This window comes from Acromyrmex echinatior, chromosome 12 (assembly GCF_024713525.1).
Source record: "Acromyrmex echinatior isolate Ae372 chromosome 12, ASM2471352v2, whole genome shotgun sequence".
NCBI classification, from domain to species: domain Eukaryota; kingdom Metazoa; phylum Arthropoda; class Insecta; order Hymenoptera; family Formicidae; genus Acromyrmex; species Acromyrmex echinatior.
This window is the reverse complement of record NC_141863.1, coordinates 4,303,552-4,315,708: the sequence shown is the minus strand read 5'-3', so window position 1 is coordinate 4,315,708 and position 12,157 is coordinate 4,303,552. Positions and strand designations below refer to the sequence as shown.

General features: G+C 29.7%; 2 protein-coding genes across 2 annotated transcripts; both read right to left on the bottom strand.

The window, feature by feature from the left end:
* Positions 1–6,053, bottom strand: LOC105149620 (uncharacterized). The gene is made up of 3 exons (XM_011062172.2): positions 6,019–6,053; positions 3,050–3,116; positions 1–2,571 (listed from the first exon to the last, which is right to left on the bottom strand). Exons 1-3 carry the CDS (start codon positions 6,034–6,036, stop codon positions 1,166–1,168), a joined length of 1,491 nt encoding a protein of 496 aa, XP_011060474.1. The 5' UTR covers positions 6,037–6,053; the 3' UTR covers positions 1–1,165.
* Positions 4,923–9,810, bottom strand: LOC105149621 (uncharacterized). The gene is made up of 3 exons (XM_011062173.2): positions 9,405–9,810; positions 7,778–7,874; positions 4,923–7,266 (listed from the first exon to the last, which is right to left on the bottom strand). Exons 1-3 carry the CDS (start codon positions 9,417–9,419, stop codon positions 7,028–7,030), a joined length of 351 nt encoding a protein of 116 aa, XP_011060475.1. The 5' UTR covers positions 9,420–9,810; the 3' UTR covers positions 4,923–7,027.
* Between the last annotated feature and the right edge of the window lie 2,347 nt (positions 9,811–12,157).

Here is a 12,157-nt window from a genome sequence, read left to right as displayed (position 1 = left end):
AAAAACAAACTGGCATGTTCACTTATATTCATAAATTGTGTTATTTTATTAAACAATGCTGAATATCAAGTTAACGAATATTAACAAAATATTCAAATAACATATATCACATTACGTTACACTAACACTATATTAAAAATTCAATGCAAAAATTTAACAACTATCGATTTTAATACAAACACAAATAAAAGTTTTTTACTATGTATGTCTTGCTAACGGTTTTCTTTTCACGCAAGACATGGATACAACTAATTGCATGAAAATTAAATGTCTCTAACTTTGCGTGTCTTGCATAATCGTGTTTCGTATCGTCATTGACGCGACGTATATGCAAAATCATATGGAGGCCACGAAAATTACTGGACCATACACGCTACATACATTATTGTTAGAAACAAAGAATAATTGTGTATATAAAGGCCGACAACCATAATTATGAGAACATATTCTATATCATAATCCTGAGAACGTAATGAAAACCGATGATAAGTACGAATGTACGTGTCGCGCAGCGTCTGTAATTAGTGAGTCTATTAATTATCAGCTTATCTTTCTTACAGTCAAAGATAGTAACACCGTATATCTGCAACAATCAGATTTTATCACATCTTTCTGCATATGTGTTAGTTTTATAATTTATTTTTAATGAGATACATAATTAATAACAATCAGCAACTAACTAATAATATACGTTTCTTAAAACTTAAAAGGTCGAAGAAGTTTCTCATATGCTGTTCTTAAAATATATAAATATATTATTAACTTTGACATATTCCTTATAAATTTTAAGCTTATACGAATCTTTCGTGCGCACTCAAAATTATATTAGGTGTTGGAATTAATTCGTAGCGTTTTTAATGAAAGAATGTTATTTATTTCACATGAGCATTAAAAAATACATTAATGAAAGTACTTCCCATCACTTGTAAAACGCTACGAATTAATTCCAACACCTAATATATCCAATATTTTCTAATTTTATTATTTCTTAAATTTTCTATTTTACAAGCAGAATGACTCCTAGAAAGATTTTTAAGAAGATAATACTTTGAAAAGTTTTTCATATTACATCGCTCTTTCTTCATATCTTTTACTATAATATGTTGTATGTGTTAATTTTGATTTTATTTTCTTCTGTCAAGTTTAGGATTAATATTTTAGGAAATCAGATTCTCCGAATCTCGAAATTAACCAATTTGATCTGCTTCAATTCCTTCCGTCCCGTTGGCGTTATCTTGTATCGATTCGAACTTGGAGCCGGTGCTACCTCTTCGTCGTGGAGCGTAGTGATTCGTTCGGGAGTTTCATTCTCCATAAGTTCAGCAGTTGCTTCCGTTGTCTCGGCCGATTCACCTGAATCGGCAGGTTTGCCTTTCGGCGGGAGATATTTCTTACCGTGAATGAAAGGCCCGTAAGGATGATGGAATGGAAATCCAACTAGATACGGATCGGCATATATTGGATAGCCAACGTGGCCAACCCCGACAGGACCGCCCTTGAATCCATGGAAGTGGTCGTACGGCAGGAGGGGGAAATCGTGGGGGTGAAAAATCCCCAGTAATGGCTTGACCCAAGGGGGCCCATAAGGAGGCGAGTATCCGTTTTTTGTCGAGTTATTCTGGTCACCATTCTCAGCCGGTTCTTCGGTTTGTCTGTTGTCATTATTATTGTTGTTGCCGTTATTGTTGCCATTATTATTGCCATAACCGTAATCACCGTGATTGCCATAACCACCATAGAAATCGGGTCCGCCGTAAGGCCCGTAACCGTGATGTCCATAGTGTCCGTTTCTAGAAGAAACATTTCCGTTTCTCTGATAGGGTCCATAGAAGTCGTGATGACCGTATCCATCAAAGGGAAATGGAGAGTAGGGATGATGGTGGCCGAAACCGTAACCTCCGTAAGGCGAACCGTAATCTCCGTAATTAGTCCTGTTCTCCAATCGCGCGTTCTCCTCCGTGCCCGCCTCTTCCGAAGATCCATCTCCATATGGATGATGATGATGATGGTGGTGGTGGTGTCCGTATGGTCCAAAACCTCCGTAGAAGCCTCCATAGGGTTTATCCAAGAAAGGTCCATGGGGGAAGGCTGCCTTGGGAAAACCACCGCCGTGATAAGAAGGATATAAATTGGTGGACGATTCCTGAATACGACCGATTGATGAATCGATATTATCGCTAGATTTTGGAGTTGCGTCAAGATTATCATTGTTTGTGGAAAAATCGTGAGGTTTGTAAAAGTTCGATTGTTCTTGGCGTAGGTAGGAACCATCTCGTAGAGATCCATCGAATCGTTCATTCGTTTCGGATCCCTCGAGTTCTTCCGGAGAATCCTCGTAGAGTCCATTGTAAGGATAAGAGCGTGGTCCGTAATAGGTAGCCGCGTTTGATGTTTTTGTATCGACTATATTATTCAAGATTGAATGTGAATTCAAATCGTCATTCAGATTGGCGGATACCGACAGGGTTGATTGGAAGGACGATCGATTATTGCGGGATTGCACGTCGCGCAAAATGACCGGCGACAATACTGAAGCTACATTTTTAGCGAAATTTGCTAGGATATCTGGACCTGTGTAAAGAGAATGATAATTAAAATAAAGAAAGTTCTAAATTTAATAAAAACGCATTGAAATTCTAATTTCTTTCTTTCGTTAAATAATCTTTTATTTATTAATGATCTTTACAAACAACTTAATAAGAAACTTTCCGTAAACTATAACTTATTTATTAATAAATAGCTTTCAGAGAAATATGTTTTTTTACATATCTCTTCGTTTGAATTTTGGTATGTATAACAATAATTGTTTTGCAAATTCAACATTTTTAATTGTCTAAAAATGATAATATTGTTCAAATAAATTGTTAAGTTATTTGCGTACAAATATAGAGTTGATGCTTATTTACATATAAATATCGAGTATCACGTTATGTACTATCATATATTCAACATTTCTTATAAATAATAAGCTGTTTATAATTAATAAACTTTAATTTGTTTTTAATTAATAAATTTAAATAAATTTCGAGAAGAAACATTTCATGCTTACTGACTGCAGTTCTTGCAGCTTTTCCATCATTTATTACGCACCAAAGTGCGATGCAGTACAATAATATCTGTAAGAAAAAAATTTGATATTAGATTAAACGTACAAACTTACACGGAATATAATTGTAACAATAATAAATTAATAAATTTAAATACTAAAAATTGTATTTAAACTTTATTTAATAAATAGTATTATTTATTAAATAGTTTATATTAAATAGTTATTATTAATAACTGTTCAAGGATTTTTATTTTACTTACAATGCATTTGCTAAAATTCATTGTATTTTCAATTTCAATTATTTTATAAATATAATAGCTTTTATCTGCAATGATAAGAAATATTGTACATTGACGCTTGTAATTCATAAGAAAAATTTAATGATAAATGATTACTCCTTGATTATTTTTTTAAAATTTCTAAGATAAAAGTAAGAACAATAATTATATTTTAGATGTAAAAAATTACGAAAATTTACTTGAATACAATTAATGTATAACTAAACGGTCCGCAATGGGCTATATTCAAGCATGAGATAATTTAAGTATAGTGGCGTTTGATATCCGGAATTTCTCGCAAAAAATGTTACGAACTGCGTAACGCACACGTATAGCGTGACTGACTCGATACTTCTCATAGAATTATGTTTTATTTGCTATTGCGTAAAGAGAGACGCATGTGCATGTAAATCCGACGATCAACGCATCGTTCCAGCAGAAAGTTTTGCAAAATCTCGGCAAAAAGAAGCTCTGACGTACATATACACGCACAAATATCAGTCCTGGATGTACTTATTACCGTCTCGTCGTGCGGAACTTGATTCTTATAATAATAGAATCGAATCGGTCTGTGTGCAGTCACATCGATTGCACTTTCACGATGTACACATATTGCTGAAAGACTGTTCAAGTATATGGAACTTTCGGTAAAGTTATTTTCCGACCAGCAGCGACGAACTTTGCAAAATAAATAAAAATTCATGGCACTAGTTTCTGAGAAAGTAATTAATAAATAATAATTTCATTATCTTCACAACAGTCTCTCGACAAGAGAAAGTAACGGAATTAGTAACGGAACTTGTAATAAGAAATTTTCTTCTGATTTATGTAAGACTCGTATGAAGGCATTATTACGTTTGTATGAATGTTTCACCGGCTATTACTTCTTACTCATTATTTTATAAAATACATAGTTATGAAGGAATAATTTGAAGACATATTTTTTAATGTATCGACGTGAATAACACAACTTCCTGCATACTGTGACATTAATATAAAAATGGAAAATTTACATCATTTTAATGTAGGTAACATAGAATGACATGACTTTCGCTGTACACTGCGATAGAATAATAGAAAAATGCGAAGTTTACGTCATAGTACTTTTTTACTAAAAATTGTTATATCTTATTTTATTGTCAGTTTTTTATTTATGAAACCTAATCCATCGAAAGACTCTGGAGTAGAAAGAGAGAGAGAGAGAGAGAGAAATGTAATTTATTAAAAGAAGATGTAATTTCTGTTATATAATAATCGTATATATGTAAGATAAGCAAGAAATGAAATGTCAAAAACTTCACTGCTCAAGAAATATTAATGTACCGTGTATTCAGCGCATCTTAAAAGAAGATTAAATTTCCATTCATGCGTGTACATTTCAAGATTGATTTTCGCGAATAACGTGCTCTACATGTGCTCGTCTGCATTTTTTTCTAACAACATTAGTAAATAATCGCTATTGAGATCTGAGAAAGACTGACATCTCTAATATTTCTGTGTGAAATTGCACATTTCAATAATTTATAATACGTTACAGATGATTATAAGATTTTTGTATGACGTATTTGTGTTTTTTAAACTAAAACGAGAATGCCTTCAAATTGTGAACATAATTTATTGCATGGTGTAAATATCCAAGGTGTGCTTATATTTAAGACTAAATTTCCTACGATGACAATATAAGCGCATAATTAAATAAAAAATAAGTAAATAAAAAAAATAAAAATATGTAAAATAAGTAAAAATCAAATAAATAAGAATAAGATGGTGATATATCTGGCATCAATTTCTCATTGATTATTTACATATGTGCACGCGTAAGAACATACTTGAAATTATCTTACATAATCTACTGCAGCTAACGACAATAATGAAATTGCAATTTTTTCTGACAGTCAACATACGTTTTTTTAAATTCTTACTTATTTCACATGTTTGATCTAAACGTATTTTATACCCCTCCATATTTAACATATGTATCATAAGCTTTATATATTTTTACGTATATAAATATAAACAAACATAATATAAACAAACAGCCATTAATAAAATGTAAGAATTAAATAGATTTGTATTAGGTGTTGGAATTAATTCGTAGCGTTTTACAAGTGATGGGAAGTACTTTCATTAATGTATTTTTTAATGCTCATGTGAAATAAATAACATTCTTTCATTAAAAAACGCTACGAATTAATTCCAACACCTAATACTTTCCTATTACTTTTTTTTAATTAATAAATGTAAGACTTAATAATTAATTAAGTAAACGTTGTAATTAGAATTTTTTTGTAAACTATGATATCGCAAATTTAACAAAATTAGGTTCGATACAAATTCTTATGTAATATAATTTATGTTATGCGTTATAATATAAAGAGCAAATATACCGCAAATATATCGAGAGAATAAAATATTTATAATATCGTCATTAATAAATTCACAAATGATTCACTCCGGTTATTATATCACGCTGAGGATTGCAACAAATTTTCCGCATACTCAATTATTAAAAAAGTGCAAACGACAGATATTTTGATAGATATTTTGCAGTTGACACTTCACACAAATCTGTTCGACACATAGCAAATTTTTATTTTGCAATGATTTATTACGCTACTACGGATCGTTATGAAATTGCAATTTTGTTACTTTTTCCTGTATGACCAATGGCTTTTATGCAAGGATACTCACGTGTGACGCGTAATGCATCGTGCATGCGGCTCTTGACGACTAAGGGACAGACATTGTGACCGATGTCATTTATACTTTCTCTCCTTTAAACGCCTTTTACCCTCGATGCTGAGTGCGAAGGTGTAAAGGGTGGATCGTTAAATTATAGTCTTTATACGTTTCGAACATGCAAATTAAAAGCTCTATCAAATTTATAAGTAAAGGAATATATAATATTAAATTCTGCTTGCAGATTTTGATATTTACAAAATATTCATTAATCGGATTTTTATATTTGATACATAGACGAATATTCAGAGTTCTTTTTGAAGAAGAGTTCTATTATAATAGAATTGATAAACCAAATCATAAAAGAAGATATTTTAAGCTTTACTTTTAGCTTATTTTGAGCTTATATTTTAAGCTTACATAAAGCTTAAAATATCTTCTTTTATGATTTGGAAAAAATATGACATTTTTTAAATCGTAATCTTTAATTTTTTTCTAGAAAAAGATATAAACAAAATATAGTTATGAAAAACGAAATGTATAGTTGTGAATAAAGCTCAAGTTCTTGTCCATTTCCTACATAACATTACTACTAATAGAGAACAGTAATATTAGACAGTTTTACCAATTAACAATAATGGCATACAAATACAAAAAAATGTATAAAATATATAAAATATATAAAATATATTATAAAGTTTCGATCTTTAACTAAAACATATGAGGATATATTTTTAAATAATGTATATTATTATTCATAATTACGAATAATTTACGTGAGGATCGTGCAACTTTAATTTCAGCGTAAATTAACTCGGTGAAAATCACAAATTAATAATGCATTAACCAATTATTTCTACTTTGTATCATAATGGATATCATGCTGCAGGATGTATTATAACTTTATGTGGGTGGCAATATACGTTCTTCGTCGAGAGTTTCATGATGAGGAAAGAGAAGCTCGAGTGACTGATGTAGCATTTGATGATTGATGGAAAGATCGTTTTAACAGGCTGGCAAATTAATAACCGATCTGGCTGATCCTGCCGACGATACCGGGGGCGATGACACCAGGAAGATTATAAATTTGCACAGGTCGAGGGGAAATTCCCACTACTCGAGTCGCTCGGAAATTCGGCGTGATAATTACGGGCCATTGAGTGCTGCTCAGAATGTCAAATTGTCTGGCTTGAGCATTAATCTGTCCATATCCTTGATACTTGGCGAGCATGCCGCTCACGCTTCCGTAAGGAATCCCACCTGTTGAATGAAGCAATTGATATGATCATAAAGCCTATACAACATTTGCAATTAGGCCCTAAAAGATTTATTAAATCTTAATACATATTTCTAGCATTAAATAAACGTTTACTTATAATAAATAAATATTTACTCAATAAAAAAAAATCAAAAATAATTTTTGTATTAAATAAATAAATATTTACATTTAGTAAACATTTATTTAAAACTATTTAAACAAATATTTATTAAAATTCTTTTTTTCAGCTATAATGTCCAATAAGTCAAGTATTTTGTCGAGTGAAAGGAAAGAAGATTAATTTAGTAATCAATAATCACCAGTGCTGCTTTCTGTTGGAGCCTAATCTAAATCGTATTTAAAGATAGAAAATAAAGATATTTTTTTTATAGCAATTTCTATTATTTTAGAGTTTATCGAATGAATAAATTATAGTCTATCATAAAAATTCTTAAAATATTGTAAATATTGAAAGAAAGAATTGGAAAGTTAAAAAACAGAAGTCTGACTTACCGTACGCCAATCCATTCACCATTTCCACTACCCCTGCGCTGTCTGGTGCTGCTGTCGATAATTTTAAAAACGCTACAAGTCCAAATATCAAGGTGACCTAAAAATTACATATCGAGAAGTCACAATAAAATTTGGAGACTTGAATGCATATTTTGTGAGAATATTTTTATGTAGTTGCTCATTAATGCGCTAGAAGACAAAATGTTACATAACGTTCAATATATTTTATAAAATAATATTGCTTCTATTGACAAAAAATGTATTATACGGAATTTTTTATAATTTATATATATATATATTATATATATATATATATATATATATATATATAAAACTTTTGCGTAAGAATTTTATGAGAAAAATCTATTATTAAATGACATTAAAATTAATTACGCGCATTCAATTATTATGGCTGCAAATATTATTAACAGTACGTTTATTATTTTAACTGCATATTTTCTCATATAATGAAGTATAATAAATTGATAAGTTCGCCATAAGTGCACATTTTTTCGATTATATAATAATACTCCAACTTAGACAGTTTAAAAACATTATTTAAGCGATTATTCATGAATAAATAAATACAATATTTCCTATGATTATATTATCACTGTCAATAATTTTATCAATTAATAAATAAAATAAGTAAATAAAATATAGGTATATGACCTTGAAATTGATTGCATTAAAACAGACAATCGTGTATAGAAAATGTGTCGTACATGCCAGTTTTTCGTTCGTTTTCATTTGTTGCACAAGTCTGCAGTTCTTAGATATTTATGTCAAGTATTTATTCCTAAATCAAACGATAACAAATAGATTTTACGAAATAAATCGTTTCATAATTATAAATTCATTTTTATTTCTATTAAAATGTTAGTGACAACAATTTTAATTGTGTAAGGTAACCGGATTCTATATGACTTAGTATTGAATATATGACCTATTCAATGTGTGTGTAAATAATTACACGGTGAACTCAATAGCTAACACTAATAAGTCTGCAAGTTGTCCATCTATCTTGATTGTATTAGTTTATTGCTCACATTTTATTATTCTCGATAAAGCAAAATACAGAACGTTATGATTGTAATACTTCGTAGATAAGTAATTGCTTTCTATATATAACTACTTACTAATGTCCGTTTCTACCGATGCAATTCAATTTTAATCTCGGTTTAACTATCTCTTTATCTTTTTCTAGTTCTAAGAATAAAGACAATAAAATAATATCGGTACACCAACCATCTACCAACACTGATTTGTATTCATACAAAAAAAGTCTTGTTCATATTTAAACTATCCACGTATAATAATTTTCTATAAAGTAAAATGTCACATCATATCATATCATATCATATTAATTTAATCTAATGTAATTCAATATAACAGTTCAATATAATAATTATAATAATTCAATGTAACTGCAATGTAAAACATCCTATTAAGCAACTATCTATTTTCTATTTTTTTTTAAATATTCAACTTGTACAGTTTGTTATAAAATATCATTAAATCTAAGTATTATCTTCACATAAAATTATGAAAACTACCTCACATCCCTATAGATGAGACTACCCCCGAGATTACTATAATTAATTTATTCACCTGGGCGTTCACGTACCTTGGCGGGCAGCATGTCGCCGTTTCCAACAGAACACAACACGTACTAAACGCATAGGCAAAACTAGAATACAAAGGCAAAGATCGAATTATATACACGTTGCGTGGCGTGCCGCGTGCGTTAATGTTGGCCAATCGTTAGCGTTTCCTTTCGATTGCGCCCGTTTTATTCTTCTGTCTATAGGACTTTATCGAACTGCGAAGATATCTGTGGGATACGCCTTGGGACACCTTAACCTTGGAGCAGCCACCTCTCACATGTAGCGTACTGACTTCTATCCTGTGTACCAAGGACCATGTTTCTCGTGAGTACCTTCTTATGTATTGTGTGTTGTGCTCGTAGTTTTATCATACTGATGCATGTCCTTGTTGAACGGCGACAAATGACAACGATGTCCTTTTAGATTGAATTAATAAATAGGAAGGACGTAAAAATTACTGATAATAACGTGCTACAAGTATTGTTCGTAAGAATCGTCAACAAAATCTTTCGCCGAAGATCGATAGAAGGTAGTAGAAGGTGGCATAAATTGTTAATATAATATAATGGTAACGAATAAGATAAAAATTGATATTATTTCAAAATTATAAAAATATGCGTATTAATTAAATTAGTTATTTAGACGCACTGTAACTTTGGTATTACTCGTAATTGTTCTAAGTTTCCCATGTTAATGGATCACTGCAGGATAAGAGCATTATAGTAAATAACAATGTTATTATTAATATGTCCCTTATTAAGCTGCACGAAAAGATTATCGCACTTATACAAAAAATAGATCAAGGGTATCCGCTCTTGAAGACAGTTAGCGATATTACGTAACAAGATTAATAATCCAGCAGACTCATGAATCGCAGCGATTGTTATGATGATAAATATTGCCGACAAGTGTTGCAGTTACAAAAGAGAAAGCGGTAAAAAAATATTAATTTAATGAAAATTATGCTTAATCATCCAATAATTATTGTAATTATGAAAGAAGTAATTGATAAAAAGCTCAATTAAAGGAGTCTTTAACGAGGGAAAACTATTTTGTTGAATGAATTCTTAAAGTAGTATCATTAAAAGATTCAATAAAGTAAATATAAAGTAAATTAGCATATCTTTATAATTAAAATTAATATTTTATATATAGATATAAAATTATTATAGAAAAGATTCTTTCTTTCTCTACTTTCTTTCTATTTTGTCTTGTGTAAAATATTGCATATTATGATTAAATTACTTTAACGAAATTTGGCTTTTATTGGTTATTTTTATCTTTGACCTTATAAAAAGCAAATATTGTAACAACGTCGCACTATAATAAGTTCATTTATATCATGTAATATGATTATAAATGATATATTTCTCTGAGAAAGATTTTAACTGAAATCAGCTCATAAATTCGCGAAAGCAGTCGAATTATATTATCGGTAAGACTAAAAAGATAGCGATTATTGCTGACGTATTGTAAATCTGTGAACAAGTAAGAAATTTTAACTTTCAATAAGCCTTCTTTTTGTTGTCACAAACGGAAGATATAATTTCTCTGGTGATTCGCAGCAAGATACAAATAGTAAGTCGCGCAACAGTTGCGCCGATGAAAAGAATGGATATAGTTTCGAGTGGAGGGCGTTATGCAATCCCTCTGTAACGTTTATTTAACAAAAATATCCTAGACTATATACAACAACGTAATTAGAGGTCGGAAAAAACTATTGCAACACCCTCGATTGAATCGCGTCTAATCATCCGTATCTAAATGCGCTTTCTCTGAAACAAAAATTAATTAACTAAAAAATGCTATGATAAACTACTGCAAACATTAAAAATATCGTGAATATTAAAATAAACTGCAAGTGCAAGTGTTTGAAATTATTATCTTTGCGTTCAAATAAAACACAAATGTCATAATAATATCATAAGGATAACATTATAACTTTATTATTTTTTTGTCATTTATAAGTTTATTTTTAGGTGACAAATGATGTTATAATGACATCCTATGATATCATCATGACTTAATTATGACTCTGTGTTTTACCTGGGTATGTTCGCTTTTATGAATGTTTCAAAATGCCTTCTTAAGATTTCTATCTATCTACTACTATCTCAAATTATGACATCAGAAGCGAAAAGACACACAATAAAAATTCTTGCTAATTATATTTGAATAGAAATATTTTTCAATAAAACATTTATTATTTACAATCAATAAAACAGATCTGTAAAATATATCGAAAACTTTTTTCTTGTTTCGGGAAGAAATTAAGTCATATTTATTTCTATATTTCTATTATTAAGAGTTTGTCATAGATAAAAATAACACATTTCATTTTTTATTGTTCACATATCTGAAAATTTCTTTCCAGATATATGATTATTCATTAATTAACGAAACAAAAGGAGAAATTTCGGTATATTTTATAAGTCAGTTCTGTCAATTATAAGTGTTATTGTATTAAAATATATTTCTATATTAATATATAATATTTTGCAAAAATTTTTGTTGTATATTTTCTTATTTTTGACGTCACAATTTGAGATAGTAATTCTGAGTAAAGAGACATAATCAGCAGACATAAATCAATTTTTTGTGTAATATCCTTATGATAACGATTTTCAATTTTTTACGAATAAATTTTATAAATTACATGATATGGAATTTACTTATATATTATTATTAATTACGAAATATAAAAAGAAAGCTAAAATAAATTTAAAAATCCAAAATAAATTTTTTATAATTATCTAAAACGGTTTTAAAATTA